Below are 26,614 nucleotides of genomic sequence, written 5' to 3'. Positions count from 1 at the left end.
GCTTTTGTTAATTCAACAGGGGCAATCCTGAGCAAGCATTTGTCTGTCCTACCCCAGACTTGCCTGTGCATCCTGTTCTGTTAAACAGGGCAAATGTATGCTTGAGGAACAGCCCCCATTTGTCCTCTGGTGAGGCTTCAAGCTGCAGCACTCACAATCAAATTCAACAATTTCAGGTAACTTCCTTGGTCTGATTATATTAGAAATGGCCAGTTCTGCTACTAGATTATTCACCTATAAAGTGTTTTCTCTCTCTCCTGATATCCTGTGAATTTCCAATATTCTTCCTTTGATTTCAATTCTTTGCCACAGTTTTATCTGCATTTTACATTTCCATTTGTTTGTTCACTCTCTCTCACACACACATATGCACACACCCTGCCCCCACCCCCCCCCCCCCACAACTTTAATAAATAAACTGGATAGCTTCATAAAGTATGCATCTCTATGAGAATTCTGTGCTTCTCCCCATTAGAGATATTTCTTTGTCTTATCTGTCCATCCCCTACCCTGTCTGGAATTTAAAACTGACTTGTTTTCTCACTTTCCCAGGTCTGAGGAAGGGCCATTGACCTGAAACATTACGCACTTTTAACCTGCAGCACCTGGGTAGCCCTCCTGGGACCCAGGTGTGATTAGTGGGGCAAAGGTGCTTCCAGCACCTTTTAAGCTGGAGGGAGATCAACCCATTAAATCGCCAACCCAGCGATTTAAGGAGGATCCTGCCCCCGCGATGATGCGTTGAACGACGCGCCATTCACTTACCAAAAGTACTGCTGGAAGTGACTAATCGAAGTCCAAATGGTAAACGAGAACAGGAACAATTTTCAGATGCTGGCTAAGCAGGCCACTGTTGTGACCACCACTGTCAGGCGAATGCTGCAGTCATCGGAGGAGGAGCAGGATGTAAACACTGCACATTTCAGTAGATGCCGCCCGGAGACGTACACACGCAAACACTGACGTCAATGGAACAACCGGGTAGGCCATTTTTGTTTTCAAGCCACCGGTGGATGCGACCTAAATAAGTTGAACTGGGTTCCCTGACTACCTCTGAAGCAGGTCAGAAATCCACTTGGATTTGGACCATGCTGACCAGGTCGGACCCTTTAAAGCTGCCATGTGAGTGGGGCACAAACTGGGCAAATTGCCTGGTTAATCTCATTTTACACAGCAGGTTGAAAGAGCCTAATAATTGTGTCCCTTTCCACAGTTGCTGCCTGACCGGTCTTTGGTTCCAGCATTTTCTGTTTTAATTGTAAAAAAGAGGAGAGATGAATTGGCAGGAGCTGGGGTTTTTCTGGCGCAAAGGAGATTGAGATTTAATTAGAAAACATAAAATAATGCAAAGTGAGACAGGCTGGACAAAGCAACAGTAACTTGAGAACTTTAAGCTAACTGGTTGAAGGTTTTACCTGACAAGACTTAGCTTTGGGAGCTTACTGCCAGAAAGTGCAGAAACAGAAACACTCCCACATGTCAGAGGCCTTACTTAGAGATCTGCAGTTTGGGCTGGAAAAAGGTATTGGGCTAAGTACCTGTGGTGCTATGTCATGGATGGGCCAAGTGGTCCACTCCATGCAATAAATGGCCACGGCTCCGACTGAAAGCCTGAGGAGCACCAATGCTCACTAGTTTTCAGACAAAGTCTATTAGCGTACATTTACACAGATGAGAAACTCACTAGAATAGTCCAATGCCCATCAACTACATCTGACAGTTTAGGTCTTAAAACATTCACGAAAAACTTTTTGAGGCTGCAGAATGAATTGGGGCAAGTTGCTTTTGTAATTACTTGGCACTGTGGGATGTTATGGTAAAGATGTATAAGACATTGCTGAGGTCAAATTTGGACTACTGTGTGCAGTTTTTAAATTTTAATTAAATTTTTTATTTACTTTTTTTAATTTAAATTTATTTTAAATTTAATCTTCCAGCACGGTAATAGGTTATTTCAGCCCATGAGCCCGTTCCTCCCAATTAACTACACCCCCAGTTCGTTTAGAATGTGGGAGGAAATCAGATTTCCCGTGAAAAACCCATGCAGACATGGGTGGAATATCCCAACTCCTTACAGACAGAGCAGGATTCAAACCCTGGTCCTGATCGCTGGTGCTGTAATAGCGTTGCACTAACCGCTACCCCAACCGTGCCACCTAACTACAGGAATGATATCAGTAAGATTGAAAGAATGCACATAAGATTTACTAGGATGTTGCCTGAACTTCAGGAATTGAATTACAGGGAAAGATTAAACAGGTTAGGACTTTATTCCCTGGAGCGTAGAAGAATGAGGGGAGATTTAACAGAGGTATTTAAAATTTTGAGGTGATAGACAGAGTAAATGTAGATAGGCTTTTTACCACTGAGAGTAGGTGAGATACAAACCAGAGGACATGGTTTAAGGTTAAAAGGAGAAAAGTTTAGGGGGAACATGAGAGGAGTGGGGAACGAGCTGCCAGCTGAGGTGGTGAATGCGGCTCAACTTCAAAATTTAAAAAGAATTTGGACAGGTACATAGATGTAAAAAGTATGGAGGGCAATGAACTGAATGCAGGACAGTGGGACTAGGCAGAAAAATGGTTCGGCACAGACTAGAAGGGCTGAAGGGGCCTGTTTCTGTGCTGCAATGTTCCATGGTTCTAAACCGAAAAGAAGGGACATTTCTTGTTAATTTATTGTTCTGAATAAGAATGAAGGGCAATAGAAACAATTGAATGGTCTTCCCAGTTGATGTACATTGTCAAACGTACTCAGTCCTTGGACATAGAAATACTGGTTTGAGAATTTATCTTATTTTTTAAACTAATTTCTAGATTCCAAAGCAAAAATGTATGCACATAGACGCCTCTTTTCCAGAGTTTAATCGATGGTTCAAACTAGAAACTTTTGATATGTAAAAGTCATCACAGCAAATGTCTGTGGGGAGCCAGGCAGAAGAAGCCCAAAAGCTGGAAGAAATTGCATTTTCTTTGGAGATTATTGAGTAAGGATTTGGATCACCCTGTACCAGCATGAAGCACAGAGACCAGTGAACCTTGCTCTGGACTAGTTCAAACTGGGACCATTACTCACTTCATCCCAGCATCAGTATGGAAATGATCCCTTCCTAAATCAAATTAGAGAAAGACTTGAAAGTTCCAGCTCAGTGCAGGTCAAACTGCCATAAAGTTCAGAAGCTGCTTCCACTTAAAACTCATGGAGTTAGACATCATGGAAACCGAAATGCTGGAGGAACTCAGCTGGTTTATTTAGTATCTATAAGGAGACAAAGATATATCGAAGATGTCTCAGGCCTGAGCCCATCTTCAAAGAAAAATCAGAAAAGCCAGAAGCAAGAATATATCAGACTTGTGAATATATGTCTGTATAATCCTGAAAAATGTGAGAGGATGCATTTCAGGAAGACAAACAAGGCTCAGACACACAATGAATGGTTGGACCTTATGATGTGCCAAGGAACAAGGAGATCTTGGGGTACATATAGAAGAATTCATGCAACTGGCAGCAAAGGAAGTTAAGATGGTGAATAAGGCATAGAATCTAAGAATAGGGAGGCCTTAGTAGAGACTTATAAAACATTAGTAAAAACACAACAGGTCAAACAATGTACTTTATGTAGCGTACCCAACATTTCGGGCTTGAGCCCTTCATCAAGGTACCTTTATAAAACATTAGTTATGTCACAGTGAGCATATCGTGTGCAGTTCTGGTGGCTTCTCTATGATTGAACTGGAAAGGGTGCAGAGGAGATTCACACCAGTGTGACCTGAGATGGAGTATGACTTAGGAGGTCTTCAATGATCACATTTTCAGAAATATTATGAAGAAGCACAGTTAAAGTTCATTAATAGATTGTTTGATATTGTCCAACCTCCGGTATGGGCAAAGGGGGAGATGGATCAAATTCAGGAAAGAAACATACATCATTTCATATATAAATGGAATCCATTGCTTTTACAACAGTTTAGACTCTCAGGGATTGATGGGACCATCCAGGGGATCAATAAATGCCAGGGGGTTGAAAGGGAGTCAATAAAACTGGGGAGAGTGTCAATAACGCAGGGGGTGGTCCATTTAAAATGGTGTATCCCCACCCCTCCCTCCCGGTCCAACACAGCTGCCACCATCCCCCCAGTCCAGCACAGGGAGGAGGCTTACCTGCTTTGAACCTTCATTCACCGTAGTCACGCGTTGCCATCACATTTCCACCTCATCCATGGTCTGTGGACTTTAGGACGCTGCATTTAACAGGTAAGAGCCCTTTCTGCCCCTTAATTTGTCCTCCATTTGAGGGTGTAGGGCCTACACTCCCAAATGGAGGACAAATTAATATCCAGCTCAAGTTGGCATCAGACAGAGATCAGAGGACTCAAAAGCCAGACTGTCTGGCTTAATCCGGACATCTGGCCACTCTACCTAGCATCCCCCCTGTCGTGCCCTCCCCATCCAGCAAGCACCACCCCCCACCGCACCTCCCCCGTCCAGCCCCTCCTTGCCCTCCGGTCCAGCGCCTGGATTCCATTACGGTCAACGAGGAACCACGTTGTCCCTGAAGATGTTGACAGTCTAAAACCTTTGGGGACCCCTGATTTAGAGGGAATCTGAACCAGACATTTTTCATCCAGAGAAAGGTCGTGATTCCAAGGGAATATGAACATTCATGAAGTATTTACATGAGAATGAAACAAAATTGATTAGAAGATGCAGGAATGGGATTAGTACCTGGTGTGCAGCATGGAGACTGTGGGATGAATAGCCTGTAGCCATGCTAAGTGACTGGATGACTATGACCAGCTTCAAAAGGATTTGAAATGCTTCATCAGTACGTTCCACATCAGAAGTTAATACTTGAATAAAACAAGAACTTTATTTCTGGTAACAAACTCATTTGGTCTAACTAAAGCAGCACTGGCATCACTTCCTACCATTAATGTCATGCTGGAGATCAACAGTGGGTCCAACAAAACTGAAGTACTGAGGATATTGCCACTGGTGTGTATTCTCACTGCCAGCTCTACCCTGATACCTGCACTAATAAATCTGATGCACAGCCTCCCCCAGGGTGATATACTGTGAAACACGCATATATCCTTTGCAAAACAGTTCCCATCAGATTCACAGTGGAAGAGGTCATCACCCAAAGAGTGAGCGGGGAGGCAACTGCCTGTTCAATAACATAGCACAAAACATACAGAGGGCCCTCTGCAAAACACAGTGCGACAATACTAATCACAAAAGACAGAGAGGTTTCAGGACCCACTTTAGAACTGTGAAGCAGACCCATTACTGTAAGAGTAATATAGTATTGTACAGAATCTCAGAACGAGAACCAAGCAATGGTAATAGGAGGAAGGAGGTTGCAGACATGGAGTTCTACAGCATGAGCATGCCAACGTGCCCATACTGATCAAGTTTCATTGGCCCACGCTAAACCTTTCCAAATTACACACACAGTTGAAAGGTCTTTAAAAAGCCATAAATGCATCCACCTCAAATGCTTTGTCTGGCAGCTCGTTCCATATACCCACAATGCTCTGCATGAAAAGGTTGGTCCATAGACGTGCATGCCGGGGAACTTTGGAAAGTTAACAGTGATGATTTGAAGAGAATAAACATTACAGAAGAGGAGGTGCTGCAAGACTTAAACTGCATAAAGGTAGATAAATCCCCAGGACTTAATCAACTGTATTACAGGTCAGCACAGTTAGTGTAGCGGTTAGAGCAACATTATAACAGCACAAGCAATCTGACTTCAAATCCAGCACCGTTTAAGAGGAGTTTGTACTCCCCGTGAGAGTTTTCTCCAGGTTCATCAGTTTTCTCCTACCCTTCAAAATATACGGGTTTCAAGGGCAGGAAGGGTGTGTGACTGTGCTGTATCATTAAAGAATGGGCATTGTGGGAAGCGAGGGATGGAATTGTGAGAGCCATGACAGAGGTATTTGCCTCATCACTGAGCTCAGGTGACATGCTGGTAGACTGGAGTTTTTATCGGAGAAAGGCTGCAAGAAGTCTGGGACTACACACCAGTGAGCCAAACATCAGTTCATTATTGGAGGAGATTCTAAAAATCAAGATCTCTCAGCATTTGGAAAGGCAAGAAGGACTATTTAAAGGATAGTCCAAATGGAAAATTATGTCTCCAAATATATGATAGAGTTTGCTGAAAAATCGGCCAAGAAGATTGACGAGGCAGGGCAGCAGGTGTAGTCTACATGGACTTTAGCAAGGCCTTTGACAAGATACTGAATGGGAGTCTGGTCTAGAAGGTCAGATCCAATGTGAGTTGGACAACAGAATTCAATATTTGTGGTAGAAAACAGGTGGTAATGGTGGAGCTCTTTCACAGTGAGGAGCCAGAGAGATTGATGCTGAATCCATTATTGTTTGTCTTTATTAATGATTTGGATAAGAATGCAGATGGCATGGTTAGTAATATTGTAGATGACTAAAACTGGTGGTATCATGGACAGTGAAGAAGATTATCAAAGATCACAATGGAATCTTAAACAACTGAGACAATGGGCTGAGAAATAGCAGATGGAGTTCAACTCAGACAAGTTACAATTTGTCAAGTCAAACCAGGGCAGGACAGCAAGTGGAAGAACCCTGGGGAAATGTTGCAGAATGACTTAGTTCTTTGAAAGTGTTATCACGGGTAGACAGGTGGTGAAGAAGAGGTTTGGCATGCTTGCTTTCATTGGTCAGGGCACTGAGTACAGGAGCAGGGATATCATGTTATATTTGTCCAAGAGGTTTATAAGGCACTGGGTGGTGAGCTGCCAGTGGTGGTAAAAGTGGGTACAATTATGACAATTGGCTGAATGCAGACAAATGGGCCTCGCTGAGATAGGCAGCTTCGTTAGCATGGACAATTTGGGTTGCCAAGACTCTCACCATTTACCTTTCCTCATGATTTATATACCTTCAGGTTATTCCTCAGCAACCTCTGCCCCAGGGAGAACATTCCCAGCCTATCAAACCTCTCTTTATAATTTAAAATACCTCCACTCCAGTCACATTGTGATTAATCTTTTCTGCACCCTTTCAATGGCAGCACAAGGAAGCTTGCCAAACACTTTCTAAAGTCCACGTAGACAACAGCCACTGCTCTACCCGCATTAACCATCTGTATCACCTCCTCAAATATTCCATCAAATTGATAAGACATGGATCACCCCTCACAAAGCTACGTGACTGTCCCTCATCTGACCACGTCTTTCCAAATGTGTTTAAATTCTATCCTTGAATATGGTCTCCAATAGCTTCCCTGCCACTGATGAACAAGAAAATGAAAAGTTGAATAACTATTGGGAGAGATAAAAGAAAGAATCAGAAAGTCATGGAAGGAATGGAGGGTACCAAGAGGCGATGAGAAGATCTATGTGTTGTTGGCATCTCATTGATATAGTCCACCTTATAGAGGTTGGTACAGTAGAAACATGGCTAAGATGAATGTTATCCTCCTTCTAGGTGGGAGGAGGGCATGAAAACAGAACTGTTTGAAATGAAAAACAAAGACAGTTGTGTTAACTGCATCTTAAAGGATTAGATACATGTGGGAATCAGTGGATTGATATTAAACACTAAACCATCCCAAGAAGGAGATGGAATCATCATAGAACGAAAAGGAAGGAAAGAATGAGAGATGGAGCGTGTGAAATTGAGAGCAGTGGAAACATTAGAGAGAGCACAGAGGGGATTCAACGGGATGTGCCTGGCTTGGAGGGCTTTACTTAGAATAAGAAAAGATTGGATTGGCTGGGTTTATTGTCTCTGGAACATAAGCGGCTGAAAGGGGACCTTGTAGAAGTTTATAAATTGTGAGGGGTTTACAAATGACACAATAGCAACATCGATAAGTCACACTACAGGTGGAAAATCTCGTGATAGAGTGTGAGGGTAACAATCTGGAGAAGATGAAGGAGATAATCATGAATTTCAAGAGGTCTAGGGTCGACCACCCTCCATTACATTATGTCAACCTTCTAGGAGCTCTATCGAGAGTGTCCTGGCCGGCTGCATCACAGTGTGGTATGGTTGCTGCAGAGAAATGGATTGGAGGTCAATCCACAGGACCATAAGAGTGGCAGAGAGGATCACTGGAGACTCCCTCCCCTCCACTGACATGATCTACCAGAATCACTGTATGAAGAAGGCACGCAAAATCACTGAGGACCCTTTCCACCCTACACACAGCATCTTTCAGCTGCTCACATCATGGAAGAGATACAGGAGTATCAGAGCCAGCACCACCAGGCTGAAGAAGTTTCCTCCCAAGTTGTGGCTTCTTCCCACAGGCAGTGAGAATGCTGAATGACCAAAGGAACTGCTCACACTAACCATCTGAGACTCAAATATTTATTAAACAATATTTATTTATTTTTATATATGTATGTTTATTCTGTATATGCATTGTTTGTATGTGATACATGTCTTGTGTTTTTGCATGTTTTGCACCAAGGACTGTTTCATCAGGTTATACTCATGCAACAGAGCATTTCAGCCCAAGATCCCGTGCTGCTCAATTACACCCAATTAACCTACAACCTTCAGTACATTTCAAACAGTGGGAGAAAACCGCAGCGGAGCACCCGGGAAAAACCCACACAGACACGGGAAGAATGTACCAACTCCTTACAGACAGCACGGGATTCAAACTCACCTGGTGCTGTAACAGCGTTGTGTTAACTGCTACACTAATCATGCCATCCACTCAGATAATAGATGTGAACATAGGATTGACAGTCATAATTTTTAATGGGATAGAGGAATCTAAATCTATCGGGTACTTTGATAGGAAAGGGGCAAAAGGATATGGGGATCATGTGGGCAGATTTGATCATGGCTAGGATGGATGAGTTGGGATGAAAGGAAACTCAGACAATGGAAAATGACAATAAAGGGAAATTAAAAAAAGTCGTTATTTATGAAAGCTGGGAGCAGCACTAATTACCAGAAAAAGAGTTGAGAGCAGGTGCCTGTCAGAACAAAACAGGAACATGGTGCAAGAGGACCATAATCCATGGCCTCAGTAGACAGGCCTCGCTTGGACCATGTAGCTTCTCCAAGCTACACCTTGTGAGAGTGGCTTTGGCAGTGACAGGTTTGAGGGCCCTCAGACCATCCTGATGCATGATGGTGGATCTAGGAATAAGCCACTTAGAAGAACAAATCTGAAACTTTCAAAATGGTTTTTATGGTTTTGTTTTCAGTTTACAGTTTCTTTCATTTTTGCTTCAATTGATTTCTGTCTTGATAGGTCTATCATTCCAGTAGAAATTATGCAGACCAGACCAATTTATACCATACAGCACAGTATCAGGCCCTTCTGACCCATGAGTCAATGCTGCCGAAATACACCCAATTAACCTACAACCCCAATATATTTTGAAGGGTGGGAGGAAACCGGAGGACCTGGAGAAAACCCATGCAGACATGGGAAGAATGTACAAACTCCTTACAGTCAAAGCCAGGCTGCTGATGCATTGCATTGCAATAGCATTGCAACAGCTAACTGCTACTCTATACCCCTAAATTCTTCCTTGAATTTAGAAAATGTTTGGCAACCTCGTTGAAACTTACAAAGTTCTTCCTGGCTTGACAGAGATGATGTTTCCCCAGGCTGGGGTGCCTTGAACCAGGGACCAGAATCTCAAAGGATACACAGCAATGTGTCAACTGTCACTGCCTGCCAGAGATGTCACATTGGAAACTGAGGCTCTCATTTCCCACAATGGCACTGCAATGGTTATATCAATAATACAAACTTTAGAAGTAACTGAAACAACATGTGCATTTAACTAAAAGCAAAAAAACCGCAAATCTTCAGCAGACCAGGCAGCTTATGTTGCGATAGAAACAGCACGAATCTTTCAGGTTGATTTAATTTCATCAGGATTGGAAAAGGGTTTTCTCTTCTGTTTTAAAATTTTTTATTGAGTCTAACATATAAACTTACATACAAATTTTTAAAAGAAAAACACATAACAAGTCATCTCATATACAGACAAAAAAAAGAATGGAGGAACTGCATTAGACAGTTCCTTGATCCACATGAGAAACAAGTTATTGATTAATCTTTGATAACCATGTTCAATCCCATATTTGCCAAATCAACCCAAATAAAAATTGATAAAAAAAGAAAACAAACACAAATAAAAACTGAAAAACTAAATCTAATCCATCCCCCCCTCCCCCCTCTAGTCAAGGTAACCTTTGTAAAAAAAAGGGAAATTGTTGATCAGTTAGCAACCTCCAGACATTGGACAGAGAATCTCCAGAACATTCAAAATTCTTCCAATCATTATAGTATTCTATGAATGGGCCCCACATCTTTACAAATTGAAACTTTCTATCTTTAATGACCAGAGTAGACAAAGGACCGATTGAAAATGATGCTGCAGATTTGAGGAAAATCAGAAAGCTTGGACTGAACAATGACTAACTTGAAAATATCTAAAAAAAATGTCTGTTAGAAAGATTAAATTTGAATTGTTTAAAAGAGGCCAAGTTATTTTGAATAAAAAGATCCTTTTAAACTTTGGATACCTAAACTATATCATTTCTTGAAACCTACGTCCAGCAGAGATGGCTGAAAAGGATAATTATCTATAATGGGATGAGCCAGAGAAAAATTATTAAACCCAAAGAATCTTCTAAATTGACCCCATATTCTCAAACTCTTTCTCATTAATGGATTAAATGTCAATTTAGAAAAGGAAAATGGGAAAAAAAATCCTAAAATTGCCAACATAAATGTTCTGATAAGTGCCACTGATCTGAAACATCAGTTTTCTCTCTTTCCAGAGTGCCCCAGCAATTTCTAAAAGTATATTCATTTTAATTTCAAAACAGCAATTTATCACACCATGAAAATCACTCAAAACCTGCTTTTATGACCAATACAATTGCATAATTACTGAAGAGTAGTCAAAAGATATATGAACATAGATGAAGCAAATATTTGTATACCAGCAACAGGCCAACTAGCATCAGCTGAGCATCAAGAGATCATGATGTACTTAGCACTGTTATTATAAATCAATGTTAATTCAAACAAATCAGCATTCATAGAACCATACAACCATAGAATATTATAGCAAAGAAACTGGTACTTCAGCTCTTCTAGTTTGTGCCGAAACATTTTTATTTTGCCTAGTACCACTGTCCTGCACCCAGGCCATACCTCTCCCATCCATGTACCTATCCAAATTCGACTGAAATGTTATAATTTAGCCTGCATTCATCACTTCAGTGAAAGCTCATTCCACACTCCCACCACTGAGTGTTAAGACATTCCCCCAAAACTTTTCCCCTTTCACCCTTAACACATGTCCTCTGGTTTGCACCTCACCTACCCTCAGTGGAAAAAGCCTACTTGCATTTATTCTGTCTATACCAATAAATTTCCCCTCATTCTTCTATGTCCCAGGGAATAAAGTCCTAAACTTTCCCTGTTACTCAATTCCTGGTCCAAGCAATATCCTAGTAAATCTTCTCTGCACTCTTTCTATCTTATTGATGTCTTTCCTTGTAGTTAGGTGACCAAAACTATACATAATATTCCAAATTTGGCCTCACCAATGCCTTAAACAACTGTAAAATTCCAGCTCAATACTTTGATTTATGAAGACCAATATGCCAAAAGGTCTCTTTACAATCCTATCCACCTGTGATGCCACTTTCAAGGAATTATATAGATATGTATTTCCTCATCCTTCTGTTCTACCACACTCCTCAGTGTCCTATCATTTACCGTGTATGTCCTTTCTTGGTTTGTCCTTCCAAAATGCATCACCTCATACCTGTCTGCATTAAATTCCATCTGCCATATTTCAACCTATTTTTTCAGCTGATCCAGATCCCTCTGCAAGCTTTCAAAACCTTCTTCACTGTCCATAAAGCCTCCAATTTTAATGTCATCTGCAAACTTGCTGATCCATTTTACCACATTATCATCCTCATCATTGATATAGATAAAAAACAATAATGATCCCAGCACTGATCCCTGAGGCACACCAATAGACACAGGCCTCCAGTCTGAGAAGCAATCATCCACTACTACTCTCTGGCTTCTTCCATCCAGCCATTGTCGAATCCAGTTCATGACTTCACCATGAATGCCAAATATATGAACTTTCCTGATTAACCTCCCATGTGGGACGTAGTCAAAGGCCTTACTAAAGTCCATGTAGACAACATCCACAGCCTTTCCTTCATCAACCTTCCTGGAAACCTCCTCGAACAGGTTGGTTAAAACACCACCAACCACTCACAAAGCCATGATGATTATCCTAAATCAGTTTCTGGCTATCCAAATAATTGTATATCGATCTCTTAAAACACCTTCCAATATTTACCTACTCTGAAGTCAGGCACACTGGCCTATAATTTCCAAGGTTAATTTTGGAGCATTTTTTAACAACAGAACAACATGAGCTACCCTCCAATCCTTTGGCACTACACCTGTGGCCAAGGACATTTTAAATATTTCTACCCGAATTGGCCAAAGTCAATTAGAAAAGCACAGAAATGAGGAAAGTGCAGGACAGGTACATACTAAAAAGAAAGTTGTGAATGGAAAAAAATGAGACAATTGCACTGATGAAGGAAGTTGAATCAAAGTAACAGCAAAAGATAGGGCAAACAAGGAAACAAAAATAAGTGGGAAACTTTAAAAAGCTTGGAGAAGTCAACTAAGGTGATTAGGAAGGAAAAGATTAATTATGAAAGAATGTTAGCAAGTAATATCAAAGAGGACTAAATGTTTCTTTAAATATATAAAGAGTCAAAGAGTGACCAGAGTAGACATAGGACCGATAGAAAATGACGCAGCAGAAATTGTAATAGGAGACAAGGAGATGGCAGAGGAACTGAATGAATATTTTGGATCAGTCTTTACTGTGGAAGACATTAGTAGCATACTCAGACTCTCATGGCTCTATCGGAAGAGAAGTGGGTACAGTCAAGATCGCAAGAGTGAAAGTATTTAGGAAGCTAAATTTTCTAAGGCTGGGTAAGTCTCCTGGACCAGATGGAATGCCCCTTTGGGTTCTGAAGGAGGTAGCTGTAGAGATTGTGAAGGCATTTGGTAACGATCTTCCAGCAATCAATGGATTCTGGCATGGTTCCGGTGGATTGGACGATTGCAAATGCCACTCCGTTGTTTAAGAACTGAGTGAGGAAGCAGAAAGCAAATTATAGAGCTATTAGCCTGATGTCAGTGGTTGGGAAGCTGTTGGAGGTGCATGAAAAGTTAGGCCCAAGTCAGCATGGTTTCTTTAAAGGAAAATCATGCCTGACAAAACTATTGCCAATTTTTGAAGAGATCACAAGTAGGAGAGACAAGGGAGATGCAGTGGATGTTGTGTATTGAGACTTGCAAAAGGCCTTCAACAAGATGCCACACATAAGGCTGCTAAACAAGCTAAACACGCCACATCTGGAGAAAATGGCTTTCATACCTGTTATTACAGCATCTACAGTGGTGGTGTTCAGTTTACACACTTCTGGATACAGGGAGTAATAGTCTATGACTATAAGATAGTCCTTCCCTTGACAGTGGAATAGGTTAGCGCCTACCTTCTGGTAAGGTCTGTATGATGCTGGGTGTGGCTTTAGTGGTTCTGCAAGATTGTTTCCTTGATATTTCCGACATATTGTACAGTTTGACACTTCATTTGTTATATCATTTTTGATTCTTGGCCAGTGCATCACCTTTCGTACTCTTTTCTTGCACTTTTCGATTCCGAGATGTCCTGCATGGATCCTTTTTAGCATCTCCTTTCTCAGACTCTTTGGGATAAGGATTTTGCTTCCTTTGTAGATAATTTCTTCAATCACTGATAGTTCTGCCCTTCAGTTCCAGTACTTTGAAACGTCAGGTGAGCAGTCCTGCTTCATGTTGGGCCATCCATCCAAGATGTTTTTTTCTCAGTTGTCTCAGTTTTTCATCTTTGTTTGTCTCTGACTTTATGAGCTCCATTTTTACATCTGATATGGGCAGTGCACCTGGAATCATGTCTTCCTCCATTTTGGTGTTTGCGGGCTCTCTCGTGTCAACAGCTGTAGACAATATGTCTGCTGTGTACATTAGCTTACCTAGAGTGTACGCTACATTCAGTGTAGAGCATTGCAGCCTAATCATCATTCTTTGTATTCTAAGTGGACATCCATTTAATGGCTTTTGGAACAATGCAATCAAGAACTTATGGTCAGTCTCTACACTGATTGTTTGTCCTGACACAAACTGATGAAATCTTTCACGGGCATATGTGATGCTGAGCAGCTCCTTTTGAATGTGAGCGTATTGCGTCTCCACGCCTGTCATTGAGCGTGATGCATACGCAATGGGTTGCCAGTCATCAATATTTTTGCAAAGAACTGCATCGAGCCCACTATGTGATGCGTCTGATTATATCTTGATGGGTCTCGCTGGGTCGTAAAACCTCAGAACTGGTTCCTCTGTGAGCAGTTTCTTTAGTTCGCTCCATGACTTTTCATGCTCATGAATCCACTCCCATTCAATGTTCTTTTCTGTTAGTCTTCTCAATGGAGCCATCTTTTCTGAGAGGTTGGATATGAATTTACCCATATAGTTGACCATTCCATTAAGCCTCTGTGTGTCCTTTTTGCATTGTGGCCTTGGCATGTTCCCAATAGCGGACACCTTTCTGGGATCTGATCTGATGCCCTCACTGCCAATAATATCCCCTACAAATGTTAGTCCTATCAACCTGAGCTGGAATTTCTCTCTGTTCAGCTTCAGGTTTGCTTTCTTTGTTACTTCCAGCACTTTCCTTCGTCTCTCATCATGCTCTATTCTCATGGTTCCCCATACTATGATGTCATCCATTGAGATGTCAACTCCGTCCAGGTGCTCATAGACAATATGGATAGATTTGTGATACACTTCAGGAGCTGAGGCAATGCCGAATGGTCACCTTAGGAATCTGTATCTGCCAAATGGACTGTTGAAAGTGCATAGTCTTGAACTTGCTTCATCCAATTTTAACTGCCAAAATCCTGATGATGCATCTAACTTTTTGAAAAACTTTGCATTTGCAAACTGTGACATGATTTCTTCACGTGTCGGAAGCTTACAGTATTATTTCTTTATTGCTCTGTTTAGATCTCTTGCATCCAGACAAATTCTAAGCTTTCCATTCTTTTTGTCCACAACAACAAGTGAACTCACCCACTCCATTGGCTCATCTATCTTCTGAATCACGTTCAGGCTTTCCATCCTGTCCAGCTCTGCTTTTAGTTGCTTTTGAAGTGCAAATAGAACTTTTCTGCATGGATGTATTATTGGTGGCACATGTTTATCCACTCTGATCCACTGTGTTCTCCTGAGAGCAGTCTAGACCCTGAAATAGGTTATTGTACTCTTTCATGAGTTCATCATAGACTGTCTCTCCTTCGCTTTCCACAACGAGGACGCTTTTTACCAGTTTCAGTTTCTCACAAGCTCTTAAACTTAGTATAGCCTGTACATCCTTTGTACATACATGATGAATGTTAATATATGCTCTTTGTCCTTGTGTTTCACTTTGACCATGCATTCTCCTTGAAGTACTATATCACTACCTGAATATTCTGTCACCTTCATTTTTGTTCCATACATCTTTGGTCTTGGTCTAATCTTCTTAAAATCAGTCTCTGATATTACATTAATTTGTCTTCCGGTATCCAATTTAACTGAAATGTATATGTCATTTATTTTTAATCTCAACATCCAGTCACTGTTTTCTTTCTTATTTTCAGTCACAACATCTACATCGAATTCCTTTATCTCCTTTTCATCTACTGCATGAACCTTGCTTTGTTGCACTTGCTGGACTCTTTTTTGATAGGTGTTGTGTACCACATTGATGGCATGTCTTGCAATTGTCCCCTTCATTTTTGTTCGCTGCCACGTCTCTCTTTCTACTTTGCCGCGAATTTGTTAAACAATTTATGCCTGTTCTTGCTCACTGCATCCACATTGCAGCTAATTTCACTGAACAGCTCTTTTGCCTGGGTTTTTACAGTTTCTGTAGCTCTACAGAGTGCTATGGCTTTTCCTAGGTCTAGATTTTGCTCTCTTAGCAGTCTTTCCCTTATACTATAATCCAGAATACCAAACACAAGTCTGTCTAATATCAGCGAGTTGGTAAGTCCACTAAATTCACATGCTTTGCTTCAATTTTTCAATTCAGTATTTCTATACTGATTAATACTTTCTTCTGTTTTCTATACATGTGAAAAATCTATGCCTCTCAAGCATCACATTACGTTTAGGTATACGGTATGTCTCAAACTGTTCCATTATTTTTTCCAGTTTCATTTTGTCTCCTTCAGCAGCAAATGTGAAGTTATTATACACCTCCAGGGCTTCATCACCCATGACATGTAAGAAAACTGATGCTTTCATTTTATCACTTTTCTCATCAGCTCCCAATGCCAATAAATACAATCCAAAATGCTATTTAAATCTGTTCCAATTTTTATCCACATTACCTGCCAGCTGAATTTTTGCTGGTGGATATAATCCTTCCATTTTTTATCGTGTTAGCTTCTCTTCACTGATCAGTTGCTGATTTTAGATTTTACCTTTTAAAGTATTTCCTTCTAATTTCCTTCATCTCACTTCTGACACAATGTTCCATCTTGTATTTGTATGTGTGAGTTCTTAGACAACACATGGATGAAGGAAAAGGTTCTTTAAAGTTGTTGTAAACAGCACCATGAGGCAGGCCATGAGGATGCAAGTCTACATTATAGATCTGCATACTGTGTGTCAGCTCCCTGCTGGCAGCCAAGTCTAATCAAGCGTAAGGCATTGCTAGTTGCTTTGCAACCATGATCACCATCATGACCCAATGTCTTTACAGTGCCAGCGATCGGGACCAGGGTTCGAATCCCACGCTGTCTGTAAGGATTTCGACGTTCTTCCCGTGTCTGCATGGGCTTTCTCTGGGGGCTCCAGTTTCTCCCACCATTCGAAATGAACCAGGTGGGGGGGAGAACATAGATTAATTGGGCGTCATGGGCTTGTGGGCCAAAATGGCTGGTTACCATGTTGTATGTCTACATTAAAAATTTTATATTAAAGAAGATTTACTAGAATGATAGCAGGAATGAATGCCCGCTCTTGATGGAGAACAGAAATAAGGGAGGACCTCATAGAGGCATTTCTAGTGTTGAAAAACCTGAACAGAGTAGATATGGCATGGATGCCTCCCATGGTAGTGGATTTTAGGACAAGAAGGCATAATTTAGCAATACAAGGATGTCATTTTAAAACAGAGATGTGGATACATGTCATTAGTCATGAGTCTGTGGAACTTGTTGTCACAGGCGGCTGTGGAAGCAAGGTCATTGGGTATATTTAAGGGAGAGCTTGACAGGTATTTGATTAGTCAGGGCATTAAGTGTTACGGGGAGAAAGCTGGGGAATGGGGCTGAGTGGGTGGATCAGCTCATGATTAGAAGCAGACTTGATGGGCCGACTTCTGCTCCTATATCTTGTGATCTTGTGAACATCAGTCATGTCAGGAGACCTTTATATTGTCATTGCTGACAGTCATATAGGTGTTCTTCTGTGTGCTACTTCACGATTACAAGTCAGTTCACACAAAAAGTCAAATCCATTCAATACCAATAGAATGTCTTTGTATAAACTCCAACTGATAGTTTCCATACAAATGCCAGCTTCAATTCATTCCACTGGAAACAACGCATTCAAGGTTCCCTTCCCCCAACACCACCTCATTTCTCTACACCCAATGGTTTATAAAAAATGTTATTTATAAACCTCAGATAGTCCCAACCTAAAGAAGCAAGGCCGAAGTGACATCTACATATGTTGGAAGTGGAGAGTGTCACATCTCAAATCACTTGTTACACAGACCTGGTTATGAGCAGAAACCATTGGTGCTACCATTTAAACTGCGACACCTACACTCGAGATTCACTGCTGCACATCTCAGCAATGAGTTCCTTATAAGAACAGTATGACTTACAACTGAAGGTGGATGCCCCATCATGCACCCCATATACAGAAATGTCACCCTGACTGAACAAAGCCAGAGTAAACGTGGCCAGAGTGATCCAAAAGACAAGTAACTTTTTATGGATCATTGCTGCATCACTTGGCAGACAAACAAGGTTATCAGGACCTTGAACCATTCAAAGGAACGATCTGTGGCCTAGCATGCAGACATTGCTAAATCTCTGGTCACATGCCTTTAAAGTTGCCTGCTGATAGGGGAATGTCAAAATTTACAAGTCAACTTACCGGAACTTTGTGAATCCTTTCTCTGCTTGGATGACAATTTGTCCCCTTCACTGTAAGACCTCTTTGTCTTGCGTCCTGACAACCTTAACCAGTTTAGTGCCCTCCGTATGGAGCTTGATTTCTTCTTATTTTTCAGCTCTGCCTCCAAACCAGCAAAGTCATCCATCACAATAGCCTGGTCACTGCAGATGTTTACGTGGTTGCAGGAACTTAGCTGAGTTTTAAAACAAAAGGCTTCTGGGTCTGTTCAGCTTGACATAAAATGAGCAACATACATGTAGCACGAAAATCAAAGCAGCATCTGAAACACTCCACGTCGAATGAAAGGATGAGCTTTAGATCCAAAAAACAGCAAACCCTCTCATCATTTTTGAACCATCTTAGCAGTCTCTGAATACCTTTTGGCTTTCTTGAGAGCTCATGGCGCTCAGTTAATTGCAATCCGTACAGTGAAGCCCACGACCCAACACACCCCAGTATTCAGAGGTAACCTACTCGTCAAAACAACCTTGCTGGTGCCGAACAAGGGAATACCAAAATAGCTGGGAAATTCCACACCACCTCCATTTAACTCCGCTCTTCTTTACTTAAAAAGAATCCAGAAATGTCAGCACAGTTTGCTGACTCTCATCAATCCCACAGCATCTTGTAAATGGAAAGGTGGTTCTAGCTTCACACTGCAGCCACTTCTGGTCTGTTTTACCAGATTCCCGCACTCTCCACAGTATTGGCTGAATTACTTCCTGAGAGTCGACATGGTCGGAAGCACAGAAGCATGAGAGGTCCAGCCAGTTTCTCTGCTTTTTACCTTGCCTTTTGCAGCAGCGAAACAAGCCCTAGACTAACTGCCACTCCTCACACTGGGAGGTTCTAGGAAGCACTCCCATGAAATCTGACACTTCTCCACTGCAGGCTTATATAGATGACTCCCCACCCTTGCTGTATTCTGCAGAAAGGACAATAAAAGCCAGGAGTTGCCAAGCCACAATAACTCACAGTGCTGCAGATAAGTCAGCTCTCCAGTTAGTGCAGTGTATAAGGTTTTCACTGTCTTTATCTACAGGTTCCCCATTGCAGGAAGTAACCTTTGTCCTGTTGAAAAGCAATTACTGAGATCACATTTAAACATCATGAGTACAAATCAAACGTAGTCATCATTTCTTACGCTCTGCAAATTCCTTCCCTTGTGGTAAATTAACACATGAACTATTGTTAACTCCCAAAACGTCTCCCACATCCTAGTGACATTCCACCCCTATGAAAGACAGTGTTCATTTCAGGCACCTTCAAGTTTCAAGTTCATTGTCACATTATACCTGGTAGAGTGATAAGGTTTGTTCTACAAGCAGCCCAGCTAGTTGTGCTTAGAGCAGTACAAAGTAGAGGAGCCAAAGCACATTGCAGTGTGTAGTGTTCCAGTGAAAAGATCACAAGGGCAGCATGGGATCACGGTTGTGAGGGTCAGTCAGGAGCATGGCAAATGCAGGGAAGAAACTGTCCTTCATAGTTCAAATTTATTGTCAGAGTACTCACTTAGGGAATGGGGTACAGTTTTGGGCTCTTTATTTAAGAAAGGATGCATTGGGTTCAGAGAAGATTCACATGAATGATTCCTGGAATGAAAGGTTCACATATGAAGAATGTTTATTGGCTCTTGAATTGCACTCCTTGGAGTTCAGAAGAATGGAGGTGATGGGGGGGGGGGGAGGGAGAAGCAGGGAGGGGGGAGGGCTCATGATCAGTTTTGAGGGGATGTTGAATGCTGAACTGTAGTCGATAAAGATTACACTGGTGGGGCATGGTTGGTGTAGCGCAATGCCTTTATAGCATCAGCAATCTGGTCCAGGGTTCAATCCTGTGCTGTCTGTAAGGAGTTTGTACGTTCTCCTGTCTCTGCATGTGTTTTCACCGGGAGCTCCAGTTTCCTCCCACCACTCGAAATGTACTGGCGGTGTAGATTAATTGGGTATAAATTGGGCTGCACATGGTCCAAAATGGCCTGTTACCATGCTGTATGTCTAAATTTTAAATAAAAGCATCCTGATGTATGCATCTTTGCTGTACAGGTGTTCTAGGGCTTTGTGTTAAGCCATTGAGATAGCATCTGCTGTAGAACTACTGCTGCAATAGGCAAATTGGAATGGTCCATGTCCCTGCTCAGACAGGAGCCTCCTTGCCATTCCTCTCAAAAGCGTACATCCTTCTTCTAATCTCCATCAAGTGCAGACACTGAATGGTGCCAGAAGACTTTGAATCCATAGGGAATCAAGGGTTAACATTGAATGATGGAACAGACTCAAGAATGAATGGCCTTTTTTGCTTCTTTGTGGCTTTGTCTTGTATTGAGCAAGAGTTTTGTTAGTGATATTAAATGAATGAAAGATCTGGGCTTGAACTGGGATGTTTAAGAAATGGAGGAATCACTTTAAATGAGGTACAAATTCAGTATCTTGGTTCAACCATGTGACCGTACCCAAACAGTTTTAAATCAGCAAGTGGTATTTTTACATTAAGCTGCAATTCTGTTAAAATCTTTGAAAATTATTTAATTAATATTTTGAGAAGCAATTACAGACTATTGGCAAATCTACATGAGGGCACGAGGCTTGGAATGTATGACTTGCTTAATCATTTACCACAGAAGTGGAATCGTTGACTCATTAGTAGAAAACTAGATCAGAGCTTTACCCAGGAATTGTTTAGTGTTAAATACTGCACTGGTCTCTAGCTCTGAGTGAAACAGAAAAGTTTGCAGATGCTATGATTGGTGTAAAAACATAAAGGACTGCTGGAGGAACTCAGCCAGTCTCGCAGCGTCTATAGGAGGTAAAGACATATTACCAATGTTTCCGGCCTGAGCTCGAAGTGTGAATGTACGTTAAACAAACCAATAATTATAGCAGCCCAACCCTTTAATTAAATTATTCATCCTTTGTTTAACCTGATCTGGAACTCACTCACATGACAAATATCAACCTTCGATGTCCATCCCTCACAGTCTTGGAACAATGGAAGGAGCCAAGAATGTACCATAATTGTGCAGCAAGACTCACATATACACCATACAGGGCAGGGAAGGAAGTTTTTTTACATGAAGGACCTTATCTGGTCCCACACTTCTGTCTATCCATCCCATAGGATGATGATGGTTCCTTTCAGTCAGTTTGTGAGGTTTGATATGAGAATAGAAAGGAACAGCATGTGTGTGAATTAATTTAGGTGAATAGGGGTTGCACAGATCCAGACCCACCCTCTCAACATTCCCTCCAAGATCCAGTGGCATAGTCAGGTCCATGATGGCTGGGGGAAGATCTGCTGCAGTAAATGGCCAGCTTTGGTGCAAGGGATGCCCTTTCTGCATGTGTTTCCCAGTTGGCCGTTGACCATACAAAGAGGGTTCACCCATCCTTTGATGCGTGTTGTTTATCAACCTTCAGGGTGTCTAGCCACCCTCCGCATCAGGTAAGCCTGGTGGGGGAGCCGGTTTTGACATCAACCATCCAACCATGCAACAGGTAGTACTGGGTTACATGGCACCAGTAGCACTCAGACGAGTACCTCACACTGCATGAAAGACATGATTATGTTAGAGAGAGTGCAGAGGAGATTCACTGGGATGTGAATGGAACAATTTAGTTGTAAGGGAAGGCTGGAGAGGTGGAGCCTGTTCCACCTGGAGTGCAGGTGGGACATGACTGAGTTATCTATAATAAATAATTATTAGAGGTAGAATAGACCAGGAAGCTTCCCCCTTATGAGGTGATTAGAACTAGAGAGAGTTAGGACAAAGGAGAAATATATGGAGGATCTGAGTGGGATCTCCTTCGCCCAGAGAGTGGTGAGTACTATAAATACATTGTGAGACAGAGTGATCACTGACAGCATGTGGGAATGTCTGAAGGATCCCCTGAATTGCCCATGCTTTGAAGGTAATGGGCCCAATGTTGGGAGGTGGGTACTCACTGGTCCACATGGACGTGGTAGACCAACTGGCCTGTTTTCATGCAGTGCATTATGAGAACCAAAAATAGGAGGCCAGTCAGCTCCTCATTTAAAGAAAGGATGTGCTGATATTGGAGAGGGATCAGAGGAGGTACACTAGGATGATTCTGGTAATGAAAGGGTTATCGTATGAGGAGTATTTGATGGCTCTTGGCTGTACTCGTTGGAACATAGGAGAATGCAGGGGGGGGTGGAATGTCATTAAAACATTTCAAATGTTGAAAGGAGAGTAGATGTAGAAAAGTTGTTTCCTACAGTGGAAGAGTCGAGGGCATAACCTCAGGATTAGACCACTTAGAACAGAGATATGGAGGAATTTATTTCAGTCAGAGGGTGGTAAATCTGTGGAGATTGTTGCCACAGGCAGTTGCGGAGGCCAGGTCATTGGGTATATTTAAGACAGAAATTGATAGGTTCTTGATTAGCCAGAGCATCAAAGGTTATAGGGAGGTCAGGCAGTGGGGCTAAGTGGGAAAATGGAGCAGCTCATGATTAAATGGTGGGGTCTATTTCTGCTCCTCTGTCTTATGCTCAAATTAGGACTCAGAGTTGAAATATAAAATGTTTCTCTCCATAGTTACTGCATGAGTTGCTGAGTCTCCCCAGTACTCTCCTCATTCAAAAAAATTACATCTAATGATTCATTCTGGTTAACCAAAATTGTACATTTCCACAAACCTGTTCCACTGTGTCACAAAGCCTCCAGATGCTGGAGATCTCAAATCAGAGTAGAAAATGCTAGAAATAGTCAATATCTGTGGAGAGAAATCATGAACATGCCAGTCTACTGATCTATTATCAAAATGTTATTCTCTCTCCAGACAAGCCATCCAGCCCATGGTTCTTGTCAGCATTTCCTTTTATTAGTTCATTTGTGTAACCTGACCAATTATTGGGAGACAAATTTTATAATTTAAAACCTAAATATAAACTACATTAACCCTCAAAATATATGGGAGATGCGAGAAGGTGATGGCCTTTCAGATTGGAAACCTGTCACTCATGGTGTGCCTCAAGGATCAGTGCTGGGACTATCTATATCAATGATCTGGATGAAAATGTGGTAAATTGGATCAACAGGTTTGCAGATGGTATTAAGATTGGGGGGTGGGGTGGAGGTGTAGTGGATAAATGAGGAAGGCTTTCAAAGCTTGCAGAGATCTGAACCAGCTGAAAAAAATTATCTTCAAAATGGCAGATGGAATTTAATGCAGACAAGCTTGGGTGTGATAGTACAGATTCTATCACCAATGTGTATATGTACAGATGGTAGTGTAGGATGACTGTGATTGGTTGAGAGCATAGCCATGCCTACTGGCAGGTCTTAAAGGATTGCCCCTAGCCAGACCAGATCATTCTGGACTGGTTGACCTACATGTGATATGCTCCAGTCTTTTAGTTAATAAAAGCCTTGGTTTGGATCAACAAATCTTTGGTTCTTTCGACTCGCTCTACAATGGGGTGTTGTATTCTCTGATGACAAACATTCTGTAGGACTCGCAGAGTAAATGTAGGGCACTGCTGAGTGCAATAGGACAGAGGGATCAGAGAATACAGCTGAGACATGAACTAGAGAACGGATTAAAGTGAAAGGTGAACTGTTTAAGGGTAACATTTGGGGAACTTCTTCATTCAGAGGGTGGTGAATGAGCTGCCAGTGAAGGTGGTAGATACAGGTTTGATTTTTACATTTTAGAGAAGATTGGATAAGTATGTGGATGGGATGGGTATGGTCTGAGAGCAGGTTGATGGAACTTGGCAGAATAATAGTGTAGACTAGATGAGCTGAAAGGCCTTTTCCTGTGGTATTCTCTGGTTGTAAATCCACATCCTATTAATGCTGTGTTTTTAGTTGGCATCACAATTTTACTAAATCTGATTGTTCTAATTTAAGGATTACAGACACCAGCTTTAATCCAGATTAATTTCTTTGTTTTCCCAACTGCCATGGTGGGAAGCATGGACATGTTTCTGAATATCACAGATGAATTCTAATCCAGTAATTTAATCAGCATGTTCCTGATAAAAGAGGAATTCAGTGAAGCAGCATCTATGGAGAGAGAAACCAGGCAAGAATTATCCTTCTCAGTAGGTTAATTTCCTTTCTATGACCATACCCCGAACTGACTTATTTACAGCAGGCGAGGCAGCCAGTCTCACTGCCAACCCCAGTCCTGGCTGCCACAGGCAGGGAGACAGCAGCCCCACAAATAAGCACAACTCCCCTGAACTATCTCCACAGCCCAATGCATTTCTACTCTGTTCAGACACAAATAAGATTCATTACATTTTCACTCTGAGGTTTCTGGTGGAATAGGCCTTAATATTCTCAACTCAATCCTATCCATTTATTTACTTTATCTCTGTGGTTCAACGCAGTGAAGATCAGTTCCCCTAACATATAGTTTGTTAATATTTAATGCAAAAATTAATATAAATCCAGTTGAGAAAACGAAAGTCTTCATCACTGATAAATCATTGAAGTTTTGATTTATTTTTCTAGATTTAAATTTGGGAATGTTGGTCAGAAAGTATCAGAGTATTTTAGCATTAGCTGTAACCACTTCTCATGGGGTTTGAGAAATATTTGAGAAAAGTTGACTCAGAAAATGCTTTATTCCACAACACTAAAAATCTTTAAGATTATAAGAAAATGGAGAGAAGTCCTTTAAACTGTGATGACTCAGGATGTATCAGTTGTATTGAGTAAGGATCAGAAAATTCCTTGATGATTTATAATCAGTAGTTAACAGAGAAACGCTGGGGACCTCAGCAGATCAAGGAGCATCCATGGCGAGAAATGGCCAACCAATGTTTAAAGTCAAGATGTTTTGTAATCACTACCCATGAGCTACTGAAGTGTGGACCATGTGTCAGTGACACATTCCAATGAGGCCCATTTGTCAATACTTGCTGTTACCAATAAGAACTTGGACAAGTTTCTGGGGACAACCACCATCAATTGTGGTGAAGTTAAGATGGTTATGGTTTGGCAGTAGTTGGAAATAAAAGGGTCCAGAGTGGGAAGCTGGCCAGGACCAGATGTCCAGGAGGAGGAAGAAGGCTTTGAAGCGGGAGAAAGGGTCTTGGTGGGGGGGGGGGGGGGGGGGTGGAAAGTCACATTCATAGAAATAAGGCGGAGGTGACAGAAGAAGAGTTCAGTGTCATGGTGAGAGCAGAACTAATTAAGGTGTGGGCAGAGGGGGTCAAAGGTGATGCCTCTGCTGAGGATCATCTCAGAGAGGGGAAGGACAGAGGGGATAATAAAGACCAACCTGGGTTCAGAGTTGGAATCGATGTTGTGGAGGGTGTTAGGGATTTGGAGCATTGGGAAGTCTGACGATGGAGATGGAAGGTGGGGGAGGTTGGAGGGGAGGTGGGTTGGGAAGGTCAGAGTGGGAAGGTAGGGGAGGACAGAGGAGGGAGGTGGGTGGTCAGGGAGGTGAAGGGTGCAGGTGGAGGAGGGTGGGGGGTTAGCCAGAGAGAGGAGGGGGAGATGATGTCTGAGGGTTTGGGGGCTGGGGAGGAGGGGGGCCAGAGAGGGGGAGATGGGGGTGGAATAGGGAGAGGTGTAGGAGGATGGGGAAGGAGTAGGAAGGGGGATAAGTGAATGGGATCAGGACTCCAGTGTTGGGAGCCATGCAGTGGGAATCAGCTTGGGAAGCTCCAGTGTTAGGATCTCCTGCAGTCGGTGGACTGGTTTAGCACTGGAATCGCCAGTTGAAGCGTTGGGAGCTCCAGTGAGTAGGTGGTCAGGGTCCAGGTTAGAGAATCTGGCTGTGGCATCGGGAGCTCCGTTGGGTTTGTTGACCAGAGCCAGTGTTCAGGTTGGCGGCTGTGGTATTTGGAGATCCAGTGAGTTTAGTGGCCTGTGTAATGATAGTCATCATGGTTGCATGACCACTGGCAATGCCTTACTGTTTGATTATACTTGGTTGACACCAGGGGCTGACTCAGAGCAGGGCACTGTGGTATTCAGTTCATTAATGGAGACTTGCAGCCTCATAGTGATGTTTACAACAACTTTAAAGTAAGGAACGTTTTCCTTCATCCATGTGTTGACTAAGAACTCACACATACGAATACAAGATGAAATATAGTGTCAGAAGTGAGATGAAGGAAATTAGAAGGAAATACTTTAAAAGGTAAAATCTAAAGTCAACAACTGATCAGTGAAGAGAAGTTAACACAGTGGAAAAATGGAAGGATTACATCCACCAGCAAAAATTCAGCTGGCAGGTAATGTGGATAAAAATTGGAACAGATTTAAATAGCATTTTGGATTGTAATTATTGGCAGTTGGAGCTGATGAGAAAAGTGATAAAG

General features: G+C 42.0%; 1 protein-coding gene across 1 annotated transcript in view; it reads right to left on the bottom strand.

Annotated features, from left to right (window-relative positions):
- The window catches only part of LOC138741258 (NHS-like protein 3), a 124,615-nt gene extending 105,500 nt beyond the window's left edge, over positions 1-19,115 (bottom strand). Inside the window, exon 1 of the mRNA XM_069895049.1 lies at positions 18,287-19,115. Coding sequence (XP_069751150.1) covers positions 18,287-18,452 — 166 coding nt within the window. The 5' untranslated portion in view covers positions 18,453-19,115. The remainder of the gene's footprint in view (positions 1-18,286) is intronic.
- Positions 19,116-26,614: the final 7,499 nt, after the last annotated feature.

This window comes from Narcine bancroftii, chromosome 8 (genome assembly GCF_036971445.1).
Source record: "Narcine bancroftii isolate sNarBan1 chromosome 8, sNarBan1.hap1, whole genome shotgun sequence".
Classification (NCBI taxonomy): Eukaryota; Metazoa; Chordata; class Chondrichthyes; order Torpediniformes; family Narcinidae; genus Narcine; species Narcine bancroftii.
This window is presented reverse-complemented; position numbering and strand designations above follow the sequence as displayed.